General features: G+C 35.2%; 1 protein-coding gene across 2 annotated transcripts in view; it reads left to right on the forward strand.

Annotated features, from left to right (window-relative positions):
- The window catches only part of LOC127873700 (alpha-actinin-like), a 60358-nt gene extending 41156 nt beyond the window's left edge, over positions 1 to 19202 (forward strand). For both annotated transcript variants that reach the window (XM_052417647.1, XM_052417646.1), the window contains exons 17-22: positions 4694 to 4978; positions 6038 to 6091; positions 7305 to 7373; positions 15553 to 15711; positions 16192 to 16350; positions 16692 to 19202. In XM_052417647.1, coding sequence (XP_052273607.1) covers positions 4694 to 4978; positions 6038 to 6091; positions 7305 to 7373; positions 15553 to 15711; positions 16192 to 16350; positions 16692 to 16850 — 885 coding nt within the window. In that variant the 3' untranslated portion in view covers positions 16851 to 19202. The remainder of the gene's footprint in view (positions 1 to 4693; positions 4979 to 6037; positions 6092 to 7304; positions 7374 to 15552; positions 15712 to 16191; positions 16351 to 16691) is intronic.
- The last annotated feature ends 703 nt before the right edge of the window (positions 19203 to 19905 follow it).

The raw sequence follows: 19905 nt of genomic DNA on the forward strand, positions 1-19905 counted from the left end.
CCATGAATGTAATGGTTATAAATATTAATAAGTTGCTTACCATTGAAAATTGCAAAGACCTTATCAGTGTAAAAAATGTTTTCACAGTGATGTTTACAGATTTATTATTGAAGTAATAAATAAAATGGTTGTTTATGCCATGGTGCTTTGGTAGCTGCTAGTTTAAAGGTGACATACGGCTTAGTGTTCTTACTGACTTTTCAAGGGTATGTTATGTCAGAGCTATGTAGTTCAGATGCTTTTTATTAACCAGGTTTTTAACCAGGTTTTCCGAAGGAAAAAACTGGTTATTAGATTGGCGAATGCGGGCGGGCTGGCTGGCGGGCTGGCGGGCGGGCGGAACAAGCTTGTCCGGGCCATAACTATGTCGTTCATTGTCATATTTTAAAATCATTTGGCACATTTGTTCACCATCATTGGACGGTGTGTCGCGCGAAATAATTACGTTGATATCTCCAAGGTCAAGGTCACACTGAGTTCAAAGGTCAAAATTGGCAATAAATGAGCTTGTCTGGGCCATAACTATGTCATTCATTGTGAGATTTTACAATTATTTGGCACATTTGTTCACCATCATGGGACGGTGTGTCGCACGAAAGAATCACGTCAATATCTCCAATGTCAAGGTCACCACAACTTAAAATAGATTTATTTTGAAACAAACTTACAAAGGGGGTTAATTTTGTTTGTTCATTTCAAAAGTTCAGTTTGAGTTGTCTCCCTTAATCAGATTTTTTTTCACAATGAAAACCTGGTTTTGTGACAATTTTGTCCCTTGTTATAACATTCAATACTGTTTACTGTATACTTTTTGGACTTAAGAGAGGACTTTGTCTTTGTGTTTGTGCCATTAAAAATAAGTAATGTTGATTTCACTATAGGTGTTATTTTATGCAATTAATTTAAAATGATTTTTAAGTCAGTTTTATAAAAATATGTGTTCATTGATGCTTGTTCATTTGCTAGATGCATTGTGTATGGTATAAAAGAATATAGAATGTTAAGTTGACAAAATGTTTCAGGAAATTTCTGGCTATAGATGAATGCTTTTTTAAATGTTATTTTCAGTAAAGGAAATCATTATTTGTAACTTATGTCGCAGTGTTTGCAGAGGAATGATAATATAAATACGATTATTTCCTCAACTATCCTACCAAAAAGGAAAAAGCTTATTTTGCTATTGGTACACAATTTATAAATAAAGTTTTTTCTTCAGTTATTTTATTAACGTTTTTATAGATCTTGAGCATTTCTGAAACCAGTACCAAAGGTTTTTTGAGGCAAAATGAGACATACTTGGAAATAAAAACCAGAATTTTCCTGAAAATATCTTTGTCAATGCCCCCTATTAGCTATCATGTATGATCATGACCAATGATATTTTTTCATGCTTGGCTTTGAACAGGAGGTTAGTATACATGTGGTAACTGGGCTCAATGGCTTTCATTGTTCAGGGTGTAACAGTATAAACAACAGTACAGTATGGTTCAGTTTATGAAACTGTCAATTTCTAGGGCAGTAGTAGTCAATCTCAACTTTGTCAATGTTGCAACATTTAAATTACACTTGCCTGTTTTCTTATTGTACTATATGATAAATGGAATAGTGATCATACTGTTACACCTGCTACTAGTCTTCTCATAGTCTTATATGGGCCGTGCTCTGTGAAAAGGGGGTTTAATACATGTGCGTAAAGTGTCACCTAAGATTAACTTGTGTAGTCCTCAAAGGCTCATCAGGGATGACACTTTACATTATTATGGTATTTTTTGTTTACAGAAGTCTCTTCTTAGCAAAAATCCATTGTAGGCGGAAAGTGTCGTCCCTGATTAGCCTGTGCAGACAGCACTGGCTAATGTAGGACAACACTACGCTCATGCATTAAACCCTCTTTTCACAGAGCATGGCACTTATTCATCTAGCTGTCTTTGACTTCATGCCAATTTCTTAAGATGTTCCTTTGCTGCTTGGCATTTTCTAATTAACAAGCCACAGATGTTCCTTTATAGCTTTTACCATGCTAAAAAAATACTGAATGGTTTGTGCATTGCCCATTAACTTGATTGTAGACAAAAATTTCCTGCATAATTTTTCAAAATTTTGTGTTGCCTTTCTTGACCATATCTTATACATAATTAAAAAAAACAAAAACAACTCAAGGCTGCTTATTGTAATTGCTTATCGTAATTTTTTTATGGATGGACAATCTAAAGTCATTTGAAATTTACGGATTATATTTGCACAGTTTTCTTATAGAAATAGGAAAACACAAGTTCTGCCATATAAGGCTCATTAGTCCTTGGCTTGTTAATGTCATATCAAAAGGGAAAGCTTGGCAGCAGTATTACGTGGTTATAGCATGTGTGTGTTGTACTTGTCTCTTTGGATATTTGTGGTCATGTTTTCTTAGCTTTTAACACCTGGGATCTTGCTTCCACCATCTCAAGAAAGAATAGAGTGTAAATAAATCCATGAATATTGGCACAATAATAATATCATATAATGCTGCGATACAATTCTGTTATATTATTTTAGTTGGGTTTTTAAGTACCTTGAAAATCAAGCAATTAAGATGTAGCTGGGATTTCATTGCCTCAGTGACATGATTGCACTTGTAGACCTGTTTATTTGGCTTTTCCAATTAGCCGAGTCAGTTTAAAATGTCCTAATATTCAAAATCATATGTCTGTAACTTGTAGTTCCATTTATAAATATGCACATCTTTTGCCCCTTAATTTGCATATCAATTTATTAACTTATTGTTTGTAATATAGTGAAACACATATCTTCAAAAGACACAGCTGTTGTATAGTGTACTGTTATTGTTTGTAAGAGTTGTGCTTTTATGACTTAAAACTGAATTAATAGTTATGTTAAGAATTAAGACCTTTAATTAAAAAATGAGGAATTACATATAACTCTACATCATCGTTCTTTATTCGTGCAAATGTTAAGTCATTCATCATAAGGTATTATTGTTCATGAAATTTTGGGGAAAATTTTGTTTGTTTCTTTGAAAAAACACATATACAAACTAAAACAGATAAAATAAAGCAAATACCTTAATTTCCAATATGCCGCCTTGTGTTAGACGCACTTGGAGGTGATTCAAATTCGGGGAAAAGCTTGTTTATTTAAAAACACTTTCTTGAGAGAAAAGGGATGAGATACGACTGTTTTGCATTCTTTGTATACTGAAACCTTAACATTCTTTCTTTCAAGTGCAAATTTGAAGGCATTCTTTCTTGCTTTTGACATTTGAGATTGTTTGTTATTGAAAATGGCGGCCAAAATACCTTGCATGATACTTAATGATAGTAAATCCAGGACATTTTGTTGTACCGGTACATAACATGCAGTGAAAATATGGATACAAGTAAAAAAATGTGTTATGATATTCAAGAAAGTTTGGTAACTAACATGCAAAGCCACTTTACCACTTAGGTACGTTTGTTCATGCATTTGTAGTCCTTTACAAAGTTATGTTTAATTTAAGACCTTTCTTACTTGATTCAAGTTTTAAAAGCTTCATTTCAAACTCTTAGATAGTGATGAGCAGCAAAAATAGCACAAAACCTGAAAAGACTGCGAGTTTCTTGCAGGCTCTTCTGATTTTATGCTTTTTGCACATAGCCATTTTCACTTTGCTTCTTAGTGGGAAAGGGTTAAAGTAAGTGGGTATCACGGATTTGTGTTCCTATTCACAATGACCTGAACTTGCATGAGTCATTTTACTCCTCAATCAAAGTTTGTATTGACATTTACCCAGTTTTTTGACAACCAGCTGAATTTTGGGGGCATTCATGTACATAAGTTTTCCCCACACATGTTCAGCTTTTCTTTCTTAAATATTAATTAATTAAAAAATTTAACTACCGGTAAATGTGTAAAGGTGAATTTTTGGCATGTTAGTCAATGTGAGCATGACACTTAATAGTTTCTTGTGTATTTAATTGGTAGGAACCAGTACTAACAAACAATGTAAGTGGATAATTTATTAACAGCAATCAGATGTGTAATCATGGTGTCAAATTTGGTTTAGTGGTTTTGAAGGTGTCTTAATTGCTATGTAGATGTGCTAACAATGTAATAAACAAGGTTGGTGCTTGATATCTGCATTGACAATTATTTTCTTATGCTCTGCAAATGTTTCAAATATGCTGCATCAGTTAACCATTTGAAGTAATATATTAACATTCCCTTATGGATGCATTTAAACTGCATGCATGGACAAATTAGAATGTATTTATACCTTTATTAAGTTAATAAATGTGATGGCACGGTTAAAATTGTACCATGAAATAGTAAGTGCATGTCATCATTCCCGTGGATTTTTAAGCTCCCATTATCCATATGATTGTATATATGATGAACATGTGACCTCTTACAGGGAAATGTCTTACACATAAATGTAACATGATGCTGCTTGTGATAGGTAAGAGAAATAACCCAACCTAGTACATGTTCTTTTTTCACCCACTTATAAAAAAATTACTGAACAACCAAAGAGCTGCAAGACATTGTGGGTGGATGTGTGGCGGGCAAAGAATCACAAGATTTATCGCAATGCAGCACACTTTTCAAAATTTAGATATTGACATTTCCCTATATGTGATCACATGTTACCACGTACAACGACACATAACTATGTTTTACAACTAACTCACCAATATTTTCTCATGGCCATCTCCAGGACATCGCAAGCAAGTGGTCAGACGTGCGCCAACTGGTGCCGCAGCGAGACAGCACACTCAGCGGGGAGATGGCAAAGCAGCAGCGCAATGAGCGTCTGCGTCGAGAGTTCGCGCAAAAGGCCAACGTTGTGGGCCCGTGGATAGAGAACCAGCTGGATGCGGTGGCGTCTATCACGATACAGATGAAGGGTTCGCTGGAGGATCAGCTCAACAAACTGCACCAGTACGAGAAGTCTGTGCAGCAGTACAAGCCCCACATGGATGACCTGGAGACCATCAACCAGGTGAGGGCACAAGGGGATTGCTTTCTTACTAAGCAGGGTTTGATGCATGTGTGTCAAGTGGCTCCCATAGAAGCCCCTGCAGTCAGCACAACACTTTTGCCTTAACTGTATTTTTCGCAAAGAAGAGACTTATTTTGAACGTGAAATAAAAGCAGAAAGAGTAATCGCTGATTAGCAGACTGCACAGGCTAATCTGAGATGACACATTATGCACATGTATTAAATCTTGTTAGATTTGTGGGATTCATGAATAAAGTCTGGTTATGCCATATTTGGTAATTTTTATGCTCCCCTTCAAAGAAGAGGGGGTATATTGTTTTGCACATGTCGGTCCGTCGGTTGGTCCGTCCGTCCGTCGGTCCGTCCACCAGATGGTTTCCGGATGATAACTCAAGAACGCTTAGGCATAGGATCATGAAACTTCATAGGTACATTGATCATGACTGGCAGATGACCCCTAATGATTTTCAGGTCACTTGGTCAAAGGTCAAGGTCACATTGACTCGAAACAGTAAAATGGTTTCCGGATGATAACTCAAGAATGCTTACGCCTAGGATCATGAAACTTCATAGGTACATTGATCATGACTGGCAGAAGACCCCTATTGATTTTCAGGTCACTAGGTCAAAGGTCAAGGTCACAGTGACTCGAAATAGTAAAATGGTGTCCTGATGATAACTCAAGAATGCTTACGCCTAGGATCATGAAACTTCATAGGTACATTGATAATGACTGGCAGATGACCCCTATTTATTTTCAGGTCACTAGGTCAAAGGTCAAGGTCACAGTGACAAAAAACAAATTCACACAATGGCTGCCACTACAACTGACAGCCCATATGGGGGGCTAGCATGTTTTACAAACAGCCCTTGTTTTTATTTTCTACCCTTCATTTATTAAGTGTTTCCATCATTAAATTACACAATAGTGGTAACAAGAGATGACCCAGTGGGTGTGGGCTTAACTTATGTGGTTTCCAACCTGACACTGTGGGGAAGTTAAAAAAAATCCATGCCTTATTGATGAATGATTAAACTTTCTTTTGCCATTTATTTCAGGAGGTACAGGAAGCTATGATCTTCGAAAATAGATACACTCACTACACAATGGAGGTAACTATGGCAATCATTTCAAAGATTTTAATGGCGTTTGCAAATTAGTTCACTTGAAATATTTGGCTATTTTTATTAACTTGTGAAAAGCTTTTAACTTCGTTGTTCATGATTATACCCCCACTAAACGAAGTTTAGGGGGATATATTGGAGTGAGCTTGTCTGTCGGTCGGTCCGTGTCCGCTCTCTAATTCAAGTAATTTTCATCCCATCTTCATCAAACTTGGTCAGAAGTTGTATCTAGATAATGTCTAGGCCAAGTTCGAACATGGGCCTTGCTGGGTAAAAAACTAGGTCACGGGGTCACTTAGTGCGTTTTAAACATTCAGCATGTTGTCCGCTCTGTAATTCAAGTAGTTTTCATCAGAGCTTCACCAAACTAGGTCAGAAGTTGTATCTAGATGATGTTTAGGCCAAGTTCGAACATAGGTCATGGCAGGTCAAAAACTAGGTCAGGGGATCACCTAGTGCGTTTTAAACATTGAGCATGGTGTCCGATCTCTAATTCAAGTAGTTTTCATCCGATCTTCACCAAACTTGGTCAGAAGTTGCATCTAGATGATGTGTAGGTCAAGTTAGAACATGGGCCATGCAGGGTGAAAAACCAGGTCATCGGGTCACTTAGTGCGTTTTAAATATTGAGCATGGTGTACGCTGTTTTTTGTGAAGACGACATGCAAATTATTATGTGTCAATGCGGCATGTGAGGGTATTTGTCACGTCTGTGACAAAGCTCTAGCTTAAAAAAAAAAAAATTTGGCTCAAGTGATCATCATATAAAGATGACGTGTTATGGAACAGCCAATTCTGTATCTTCAGATGAGGGTCATAGTGAACACTGGATGATTCTGATGTGTATACAGTGAATGTTCATATGTGCAGCCAGCCCATAACATGGTTATGAATGATGGGATTTTAAAATTAATGTGCACAATTAATCATGATCTCAAGACAGCTTGTCTCTAAGAAAATGTCGTTGTTGCCTTAAAGGTCAAGGTCACAGCGGACACTTGGACTTCGTTCATATTTCAATAACTTTGTTGTGCTTCCAGTTCTGTGTATGTCTACTGCTTCTAGTAATGGAGACTACAATTTAGAATTACAACAATAAATATTAAATGGGTACTATTTTGGGCTTAACAAATTGTCACGGTGAAGAAAATATGTTCTAAATGTTTTCTGTTCATTATGTCATGGTATTTGTCATTTTCAGACCCTACGTGTTGGTTGGGAGCAGCTGTTGACGGCCATTGCTAGGAACATTAACGAAGTAGAGAATCAGGTCAGTATTCTTGACGGCATTTTATTCCTACTGTGTGGCACACACAGAAACATATGTGCCATTCATATTAACAAAATAGATCACCTTGTTAGTACTTAGTGAATTTATAAATATTTTTTAAGAATTATTAAACTCCCCCAAACCATGAAATATCAAAATTTTACTATGTGTGCCAGTTGAAGATAATGGTTTCATGTAAATTGTGATTGTTTTTAAATGACATGGTAAGCTTGAAGTGTTAACAGAAAAATGGTGTCATGAAAATGCTACTAGTCAGACTTAACTGGCTCTTCAAACACAAGAAGGAATTCTTTGGTTGATTTTCTAATAAAAGAGTTATATCCCTTTATATCTTGGCTATCCTGGATAATCCAAAACTGGTATAGTGCTAATTGTGCCAATGTAACTGTTCCTTAATATAAATAAATGGTTTCAGCTCAATAACTAAATGGCAAAGTAAGTTATTTAATAGCAAAATACGTTCATTAATGTCTTATATCTGGTAAGTAAATATAGAAAAACAATTTCCACTCAAAATCAAGGTTTATATGTCTCGTAGGACATATTACAATTTACCTAATTTTCCTTTGTATAGCGCGCACCCATGTATAGCGTGCAGGCTGTTTTATTAATGCAAAAAAGGAGAAAAAAATATTAGAAGACAATGAAACCACCAAATCAGGCCGAAAATGGCCACCATTTTTCTATTGCGCAATCCAATAATCCGGGGCATTGGAAAGCTTAATTAAGCATTCAAAATAAGAAGCGTCATTACGATTAGGAGCATGGGTTGCATAGCACTATACTTTTCTGACAATTTTGTAATTTTCTAGCAAAAGATTAACAGTCCACGTGCATTTCGTGTAAAACATGAGAAAATAGGAATTCATGTACATGGTGTCATTTTTTCATGGTGAAAGCATGGGCTTTAAATTTGAATGCTGAATAAAAACTTCCTGGCGCATGGGAGACAGGGCTACAGTTGTTGAGATATGTCAGTATTGACGTATAACTGTTTATCTATTATGTTGGACAAGTTGGGTTATTGTTTGTCACGATACATAGGCGTGAATGTGAAGAACAATGAAGTCGCCAAAAACCTGGACCAAACTGGAAAACACTTAACAAGTCCCTGTTCACACCTACGGTTACCTGCAAAAAAGACCAAATACCTTTACCAGTCCAACGAAAATTGCCGTAGAAGTGCACAAACACAGACAAATAAATGTTCCCAAACTTTATTCAAACATTTTATTTTTTGTAAATAACTAATGCTACCCCGTTCATATCTGCCGTTACCAACTTTTTGTTGTTTCGACAACGGCCCCTTCAGTCTGTAAGATTATAGGGTGTAGTTTTCTGGAATAAAAAATGGCGGCTATTATGAATATTTATGATAACGAATTGAATTTTTTGCAATTTAGCAGCCAGGATAGCGTTGTATCAACACGCACAAACTTTTTTATTTGAAATTTGGAGGTAAAAAACCGCGTGCTTTACAAGGGAAAATACGGTAGAACAATACTATACAACGTATCTTCGATGCAACCAGTTTTGTGTCGAAAGAAGCTCCAGAAACTCGGATAAGATCAAGAAAAGTGAAGCGGGGTTTCCTTCAACAGCATTTGATCGCTTTGTAATTTAAGATAAATAGATAAGATAACGTATCCACATATTCTGTTTCATTAACACATTGCACTAAAAACATTTTCCTTATTTGTAAACATCTTTTTGTACAATTAAATGTTATCAAACTTATTAAATTTAAAACATGCAGAAAATTTGTCCTCATTGCGGTTAATGATTTAATGTGTACAGAGTGCACTTAAATTTCAACCACATAATATGCATTAACATGATTTTGCCAGATATCATATGGCTTAAACACAGGGTTGTTATGGTTATTTGTGTACTGATGAATTTGTTTGGGAGCTGGCTAGCAGTCACAGTGATGTCTGGTTATACATACATGTTATAGCTGAACTGGGGGTTGAACATTGTTCAACTTGAGCTGCCCAGTGTGTATGACTTGTTACATCTGGCTGTTGTATTGATATGCAAATATGTGAAGCGATTGAGGATTACAGATTGTTTAATGAAAGTTTTAAAGGGAAATTGAAAGACATTGTTGCCATAGGGATAAGATTAGATTTAAGGAGGTTTTGAAGACAGAACATCTCCCTGGTAACCACAGCCAGTTAGGGAATTTCAATAGTTAATGTTTCAAGCCTTTTCCGCCCTATGCCACGGGTCCGAATATTGGCCCCATTCCCAATGCAAATCTGGTTGTTTTTTTCCCAATCGAAAAAAAAATCTTTTTTTTTAACCTTTTTTTTTAACCTTTATTTTGTTTTAAAAACAGTAAAATATGTAAAATTGATTATTTAAGACTTTCCTTATTTTCCCTAAAATCCGGCGTTTCGTGCGATTTTTTCCCCTCAAAAAAGGCCCGGCCCTTTCCCCAAAATCAGATAAAAAAACCTATACTTATCACACATGTTCATAATATTTTTAACCAGGTTTTCCGAAGGAAAAAACTGGTTATTAGATTGGCGAATGCGGGCGGGCTGGCTGGCTGGCTGGCGGGCTGGCGGGCTGGCGGAATAAGCTTGTCCGGGCCATAACTATGTCGTTCATTGTCAGATTTTAAAATCATTTGGCACATTTGTTCACCATCATTGGACGGTGTGTCGCGCGAAATAATTACGTCGATATCTCCAAGGTCAAGGTCACACTTTGAGTTCAAAGGTCAAAAATGGCCATAAATGAGCTTGTCCGAGCCATAACTATGTCGTTCATCGTCAGATTTTAAAATCATTTGGCACATTTGTTCACCATCATTGGACGGTGTGTCGCGCGAAATAATTACGTCGATATCTCCAAGGTCAAGGTCACACTTTGAGTTCAAAGGTCAAAAATGGCCATAAATGAGCTTGTCCTGGCCATAACTATGTCATTCATTGTGAGATTTTAAAATCATTTGGCACATTTGTTCACCATCATCGGACGGTGTGTCCCACGAAAGAATCACGTCAATATCTCCAATGTCAAGGTCGCCACGACTAAAAATAGATTTAAAAAAAAAAAAAACTTACAAAGGGGGTTAATTTTTTTTGGTCATTTCAAAAGTTCAATTTTAGTTTTCTCCCTTTATCAGATTTTTTTTTCACAATGAAAACCTGGTTTTGTGACAATTTTGTCCCTTGTTTAAAATTGTAATAATACGTTATCAAAATAGTCGTTATTTACCAGTTAACAGCTTCTTTGAAATATAAGAAACACTATTTACATGCGATTATTTTTCCCAATTGAGCCAGTTTTGCGATTATTTTTTTTCCCAAAATGGGCTTTTTCACGACGCGAAATTCCCAAAATTTCAGTGTGGCGTTTTCCCAAAATGCAGCCGAAAAGGCCCGTGTTTTTAACTTTTTGCGATATGTTTGTATTCTAATAACATTGAGATTTTATATAATGACTTATGTCATAATCATATTGGCTTTATAAAAAATGTCATCAAGCTATATGTGTTAAGTGGTCTGAATTTAGAGTACAGTTTTAATATGGTAGATAAATATTCATCTAAAGTCAGCGTAGGTAATGAATCGACATAGCTTCACAAAGACATTGTCACCTTGTTGTAGAATGTAAGTATTGAACTTTGTGAGAGAATCCTGTTCGCCCATCTACGACATGCACACAACATTGAACTATCTATTGAAAACCTCAGAAAATTCTTAGAATATGAACTATCTAACATATATTTAAATACAAATGAAAATGATATATTAAAAAAAAGTAAGTCCAAAAAAAAAGATTCTATGCATGAATAAAAAGAACAAAAATTAAACGCACTAACAATCAACAAATTAAAAAACAAACAAGCTTCCACCAATCATAACCTTAAAGCTGCAATACAAACTGAATCAACAACATTGATAATTTGATGTGATGAAGGTGGGGAAAAAAGTGACAATACATTACAAATTGTCCAAACAGCAGGCTGTAAAAAGTCTAAATCTGAAACACTACACAGGGAATGCTCTCGGTTAAAAGGCTCTGAACAGAATAGGAAAGAGTGAAGTTGTTACATTCCTGTAAGCATTTTGGCATGTGATTGGCATACATTTATCAGGTAAATGTAAACAATGCCGATGTCAAAATGGCAATAATATAATATGTTCATTATTCAATAGTGGCTTTTCTATTATGTACACTATGATGTTGGTTGTACTTAACTTAACATTACTTATCTTACTACTTGTAAAATAATGTAATAAACAATATGTCGGACAAACTAATCAGAATGTTTCCCAAATAATGAAAGAGAATAGATTTTATATCAGAAACAGCTTGGTAAATTCTATGTTTAATGTTGCTACACATTTTGGATCTTTTTTCAATGATTGTGCTTTATACAATTTCTCTTATGTACCTATTGAAAGATATTGTTCAAAGATATGTAGACCATGTAGGAACTTAGACTGAAGGGAATCACAAATTAAAAGTATTCCTAACATTCTTATTATATATAAAACATAAGCATAGAATACATATTTGATATTTATTACTTTTTATGCCCCCGAAGGAGGGCATATAGTGATCGCACTGTCTGTCTGTCTGTCCGTCTGTCCGTCACACTTTGCATTTAGGTTTCGAAAAATGCTCATAACTTCTACATGTATGTCGCTTCATGTAACATTCATATTTGGTATGCTTGTGTATATGGACAAGGCACACCATACACACACACATTTTGACCCCTTTGACCTTGACCTTGAACTAAGGGTCCGCCTTTAGGTTTCGAAATCTGCGTTTAGGTTTCAAAAAATGCTCATTACTTCTATCAAAGTGTTTTTCGGGGGCATATGTCATCCTATGGAGACAGCTCTTGTTTATTACTTCTGTTAAAGGCTTATGCAAAAATGTGTGTAATATTTAAGAAATTAAAGTAAACAAAAGTATCATATCTGTAATTATTATTATTATTACAGTATGTGAATTCTGTTCAAAACTTAAAAAAAGATTTAAACCAACAATAAGTCTATGGGATATAAGAAAAGAATAATTATTGTACACAATACACATTCACAAACTTTAAAACCTTTTTTTTAAGGAAAACATAAAACAAAAAATATTTTCATTTATGACCTTATTTCCTGTCTAATTGTTTTTGAATAAATCAATTATTAAAACATGTCGCCTAGATAAATACAAAGTAACAGATAGGTTTTGACATTTCCTACATTTGATTGATTATTGAAAAACAACAGCATCAAAAATGTGAAATATTATCAGGAAATAAAATTTAAATATCTAAAGTCAAATGTCTATGGCCAAAATTCAGCTTTGTGATCATAGTTAATCATCATCGTTAATTAATTAAACCCTTATTTACACCATCATTTTTGCTTGCACAAGTTTTTCTAGTTGGGCAAGATTTGCTGATGTGGATTGCATTTTGATTAAGGCAGATAATGTTAATTGATAGGTTTATTTTTAATGTAAGGTCAATGGCAGACTTTGAGACAGCATCTGAATTGTTAGCTGTCAGATTTTATATTTAATTATGCTCACATTTAGACCATGATCTCATGAGATAGATGTGAATTGCAGTTTGATGCACCCTTAAGGGTATATCACACGTTTAAAGTTGTGAAAATGAACCAATTAAACTTGACAGCTCAGTGATAATTGATTGATGTCATGTACTGCAAGTAAATAGAGAGAACTGCTTTATCTGTCAAATCAGGCCCAGTGTTACTGCACCATTGATTTTGAAATTGTCTCTTATCTAAAAATCTGTTTGTAACTGAAAGCAAAAAATATACTACTGCCATTTCGCTGATTAAATCATCAAGTGTCTTTGCAGAGGAATCATTAATTAGAGATTACTCATTATGCCTTGTCTAGGTTGGCTTTAATTGTGGCAACCTGCCGTTGAAGGATGTGGTTATTTAAGGGAATGTTGCATTAATGGTTGGATTCAGTTGTGTGCATTGGTTAGGTAAACAAAGCTGCATATCGCAAGGAAATTTATTCAGTGTGTCCTACTAGATGGATATAAAACGTAGAAGGTTTTAGTGTAATGTTTATTATCAGGAGTTAAGAAAGAGCAGTATATTGGAAATTCGGAGTTAAATTATGATTGTGCTTAACAATTGTTAAGAGCTAAGTATCATTGCAAATTACAAAGGTTTAAGAGTGGACTATAAGAAATTTGAATAGTGTTATTGAATACTTATATGTGGTGACAATGTATGACTTGACGGATTACCAGTTATCAGCCCCACCCCCTCTGCCACCTAGGGGGTGCAAGTGCTCATGTAACTGTGGGGCAAGCAGGAAAAACTCCTCAGTCAACTACGGACGCAGTTACAACTGGGACAATCATGAAAACTCGTACAATTACTTGTTCAATTTTGATGATAGTTCAAATTTTGCATTTGAATTTGGCGAAAGTTCCATTCTTGGAGGGCTGCAGTCACTGGCATTACAGAAAGAACCAATATATGTTAATGACACAGAAATTATCACCAATCAAGACACTAAGGGACAGGAAAATCATAATAAAACTGTTATTGTTAAGGACAGCGAAAACACAGACTCAAACTGTCATCAGACAAAGAGAAATTCAAGGAACGATTCAATATCATATAAAACTGAAAACAATGTTAACATGCCATTTGCCTATGCGGATAGCACTATGAAGTATGTTAGTGATCCAGTGCGTTGTGTGCGTTCCTTACACTACGATTCCACAGTGTTCTATGGAGTAGAGTCTTTCGAAAGTGAAGACAGCAACAATTTAACAAGTATAACATATTCAAGTACTGACAGTGAAGTAGAGGTATTGCATAATTTAATTTCATTCACTTGTACTGTCTGGTGACTCACCTCGCTGATTCATGCTTTTTGAACATGTAGTCTCTTCAAACATGCATACAGCTACTTAAAAACTTACAACATGCATTATTTATTTTGAGGCAAGGCAAACTGTATAAATTGTTTATTTTTTATGTATTTGTTTTTTTGCAGAAAAAGGTATTAAGTATAAAATTTGGTCATTTTCTTTTTTTCAATCAAAATTTCAACATTGACTTTACTTAGATTTATTCCTTCATGTTCTGTTAGATTGATATTTACAAATTTAAGTTGTTTCTTTCGGGAGTTTCACTACGCAATGTTGAGTTGTCACTTCAGGAATTATGTTTGCATTCTTTTCACTGTTGACTTTTTCATGTTTTGAGAAAGACATAACCTTTGTTCATAGTTCAGAAAACAGAAGGTCAGAATAATTTCTGATGCTTCTCTAAATAATGATCTTTTATAATTTTATTAAGCTGAAAATAGTTAATAGTTTTGACCTCAGTTGCCTGCAGTAAATTTTAGAAGGGAAAGTTTTATAATTCAACATTTTTTTTGGTCATATAAATTGTGTGGTTTGAGTCTGATTAAAGCACACCTGTGTACATAGCAACATATGAATTACAAACAAACCATGGAATGTGTAAGCTGTTTATCCTAATGAGTCGGTTAAACTTGTCTCTGGGAAAACCGTACTTGATGCATTTGCATGAAGTACATTTATTATCCTAGATTAGAGAAAACACTTTCCACCTAGATTAGACTTTTGTTTAGAAGAGGATTTGTTTAAAAAAAATATTCCACAAACATTTTAACCATGAAAACTAGGTTTTTCTATTTCAATATATGGATACTAAACAAATGTTAAAGAGTTCTGCGTGAAACTAATTGTTATACTGGATTTTGAAGAGAAACAACAGTTCCACATTTAACTCGTCATGTACATGTTGTTGAAAATGCTGCTCGTTTCCGCTCAGATCTTGACACAAGACATGTTAGCTATTTGAATAAGAAAAAAACTCAATAAACTTATTATATAAAACAAAGAGCAACTCATGTATTTTCTTTCATTTCATATCTTCACATAAACAATTTTAATGGCTTTTTGATATTGACTACCTTTTAAGAAATGAATGGACTACCTTTTACAAAATGAATGGACTACCTTTTACGAAATGAATGCTAAGTAACAATATTTCATTGTTTTTAGCTCCTGACTCCAAAGTTTCACACTCAATCCTCAACTTCTTTATTCTCAAGAACAATTATTAACTTACATATTCTTATTTACTCCATGTTTTATTTTGCTTTCCAGATTTTAACCCGAGACTCAAAGGGCATCAGCGAGGATCAGATGAACGAGTTCCGACTGTCGTTCAACCACTTCGACAAGAACCGCTCGCGTCGTCTCGAGCCCAAAGAGTTCAAGGCCTGCCTCGTCAGCCTCGGATACAATATCAGAGACGACAGACAGGTACGTGTTTGTTATTTACAATGCAGCAAGGCTCCAACTTCTGCTTTATGCTGTGAATTTTCAAAACAATTGAGCAGTGTGATGAAAAAAATCCTCAGAAATCATTGTAAAATGTGCTTAAAATGAAGCAATACTTTACACAGTATTTGACTATTTAGAAAAAATGTGCTTCAAATAAAACAATACTTCAAACTGTATTTTACTAGAAAAGTAATTGATAAGTATCAGGGATGTGATACTTCCTCCTTGCAGCTGATTTCCTCCCTTTCAATGTCAAAAATATTTTACAAATAGTTATTGAATTTGATGGATCTATGTTCAACTGAAGAGTTAAGTTGAACCTTGTAAGGGGGGGTGGGCATTTTCCTCCCTTGAGAAGGCTCTTAAATCACACTCCTGAGTATGCAGTAATTAAACATAATTTTTCCCACATCTGTGATCAATATTGATATATTCAGTTGTTTTGACTGCCATTTCCAGGGCGATGCTGACTTCCAGAGGATCATGTCCATCGTAGACCCGAACCACAGCGGCTACGTGACGTTTGAATGCTTCCTGGACTTCATGACGCGCGAGACGGCAGACACGGACACAGCGGAGCAGGTCATGCAGTCCTTCAAGATTCTTGCTGGAGACAAGGTAGGGTTCTCAATATTTACATATAATAGACTTTTTTAACGCATCACTCTGCTAAACAGAGTTTAATGCATGTGCGTAATGTGTCGGGATAATCAGGAACGACACTTTCTGCCCAAACTAGATTTTTACTTAAAAGAGGCTTCCTTAATGAGACTTTACAAGATTAGTGGAAAAAGTCGTCACTGATAAGCTTTTGTGGACTGCTATTGTGTATATTTGTATTGTCTGATGTATCTGTATTAAACTTTAGTCGATGGTATTAAAAGATTCACACAGGTATTTCTGCTGACTTTGCAAATACTTTATTCAATGGTTTACATCAATATCCTGTCCCTTTGCAGCCATTTATCACAGCCCAGATCCTACGTCAGGAGTTGCCCCCTGACCAGGCTGAGTACTGCATCCAGAGGATGGCACCCTACACAGGCAGAGATGCCGTGCCAGGTGCCCTGGACTACATGAGCTTCTCAACGGCGCTGTATGGGGAGAGTGACTTGTGAGCGTGTGTGCCATCCAGGGGTAGACAACGTTAGTTGTCATGCCATTTCCCACACCCCAGCCAACTGCCGGCTCCCATCACCTGTATGAATTTCCGTAGATTGGAGACGCTATTTGAAACAGCAGCAGAGTGGTTATGCAAAAGAACTAGTTGAAATTCTTTTGAGAAGAACTTGTATACTTGTTCTTATATGCATGTATGTGCATTGATTTTATTTCTGATCATTTAAGTCAAGTTAGGTTTGTTATTTGAGTAAATAGGAATTGAATGGTAGATGTTTAGTTTCATCGGGTTTTATGAATGTTTTTGACATGAAAATTGCCTTTGCTTTGATGTAAAAACAATGTCTTGAAAGAGTATACATGAATCGTGTGTCACTATCCATAAATGTCTATTCTGCAGAAGTATATACAGATGACTGTTGCCTGGTTTACTAATGTGTATGTAGTCAGGTGCTGGTGTAAGTATCAACTTCTATACATGGATCGGTGTATTGTCATTGTATATTGACTGTAACCTTCCAAACCAGTTTTAACCTCATTATGTTTTAATGCTGTCATTTTTTTCTGTGTCTGTTAAATTTTCATCAATCCAGCTATTTGATGAACAATTATAACCCAGAATTATTGGAATAATTTTTTGCAGTGACGTAAAAAATGAGCGATTTCTGAAAATTTAAGAAATAGGAGGACCAGTCAACTGTTTGCCCACAACACTTGACTGGTTTTTCCTGTTTCCTTGTAAATTATTACAAGTTCTACTCCATTGGGTATACCATTCGACTGATGGCCCATATTTCTTGACTGGTTCCCCGCTGGTTTTGTCTCATCTTGTGGCATTGCGATTTGGGTCGTGTACATGTGTACTAGTGACAGATTTGAAGAGGAAGGCTTTATGGCTAAGATCAAGTTTGCCGATCTCTATGCTTATTTTGCTTCAGGTGGATATTTTACCAAAATAGAGCGGTTAAGTCATGATTACATACATACATACATACATGCAATACAACTGAAGGAAAATATGCATTGCTTTTAACAATCAAATACTTGTTAACTTTTTTTGTATGGAGATGGAAAGATAAAATAATTAAATGTTATTTTTATAGCACTAGTTATACAATGTAGACACTTGTATTATTTACGCTAGTGGTCTTTGATCAAATATAATGCATTTGTTTGTTACTAAAGCCTTTTTACTATTGTTATAAACTGTAGTACTATTTTTCTGTAAATAATGCCGCAGTATAGGCCTCTTCTGTATTTCTTAATAGCTTGTAAACTGTAATCATTTAGTTTGTAAAACACTTAAAGGGTAAGGTAAAGATACAAGATTGTGGAGACAGTCTTAAGTCTTCAAGTTCTTGTAGTATTTTGATTCGAGGCAGGCCTTTTACTTGTATTGAAATGTATAAATTTTTGTCTTCTATAATTTATTTCAGTTTGTGTTACTTTATAAAACTATAAATAGTGAGAACTATTTTAACCAACTTATATGCTCGTATGATTTTTGGCATTGTTATTCTTTATATGAAATCTCATATCACTTGCTTGAATTCGGTAAATGCTTATGTTTGATGACAAAAGTTATTCAATTCGGTTAACATGATGTACATTCATTTGTTTTTCCTGTATTGTTGTTGGGCTGTTGTTTTAAGGGTGAACTTTAGAGTTTTGTGCAGTTTTTAACAATCAAATATACACAGTTTATCCTTTCTGCCGAGTGGTTTATTAGACCTTGTATGTTTGTGAAAGTTAGTTACAATAAAACCAAAACGTGTGCACAGAGGTGACAGATATCTGCAGTTTAGACGTGGTCATGAATTCAGGGTGTTGTGAACAGGGGTTTAAAACATGCCATATTGGCCCCAATGTGCACTGGTATAGGGACATACACACATAAACATGCATGGAACATCATTCATTTATTGCGGGACTCGGATTGATAAAGGTTCACTTCACCCTGTATTCACGTCTCCACTCGAACAGTTTTCTTGTTTTAAGACTTGAGGAATAATTTTAAAATTAAGAAAAAGGTTTAAATGTTTCGTTTCCTTATTCATATATTGGATATAAATCAAATAGATTCCAGCTAGTATGCACTTTGCCTCGCCCTTTCAACAGTGGTGTATTTGCAATTTTTCAATATCTTCTGTTCCAATCAAAAGATTCATGCTTTTTTGTATCATTTTATAGCATTGTTATGGCTGCTGATATTGTTGACATGTGAGATCCATTGAATTGTATTCTGCTTTCTGCCAATTGGACTTAGGTTTCCCATTACTAGTAAAATATAAATCATGACTTAACCAGTAATGAAATTTGGAATTAAACAAATAAAAATGTATATAAATTCACGGTTTTTTTTTGTGTGCTGTTATCAATAGAAAACTAAGATTCTTTGGTAAGCCTATTTATTAATAGTCGACGGTTATAATCCAGAGTCACTTTCAAATCTGTCTCTGGAAGAATCAGCCTGCGGAGTCTTTGCTGAATACTATTTCATCACTTGTGATGTACTCTGAATCAAACTTATGACTGCAGGGGACACTATCCATTTAATCACACTTATGTTGGCAAATCAGGAAAAAAGCGGGGAGACTTGTCAGTGGGTACCAAGTAGGTTCACAACTATAATTCTACAACATGCCAGCAGTTTTCTTAGTGATTTGTGTTCCACTTTCAGCATCAACTTGTACCCAGTGAAGAAAGGTTGCTTCATCTGAAAGTTTATTGATACATAAAACATGCTTATTTATTGATACATAAACATGCATGTGGATTACAAGATGTGATTTGGCAAATAATAATTTGTATTCAACTTTATTACCTGTATGTTTTAATGAATAATTTAAAGCAATTCTTAGGAACGACTCACATGTTTTGTTTTTCTGATTTTCTTCTAAAGTATGTCACAGTTTGAAACTAGGGAAAACTGTATAAAACTATTTTTATGCCCCTGAAGGTGGGCATATAGTGATCACACTGTCCGTCCTGTTTGTCCGTTAGGGTCCGCGTTTAGGTTTCGAAATCAGTGGTTAGGTTTCGAAAAAGCGTTTT

The sequence above is a fragment of the Dreissena polymorpha genome, chromosome 3 (genome assembly GCF_020536995.1).
Source record: "Dreissena polymorpha isolate Duluth1 chromosome 3, UMN_Dpol_1.0, whole genome shotgun sequence".
NCBI classification, from domain to species: domain Eukaryota; kingdom Metazoa; phylum Mollusca; class Bivalvia; order Myida; family Dreissenidae; genus Dreissena; species Dreissena polymorpha.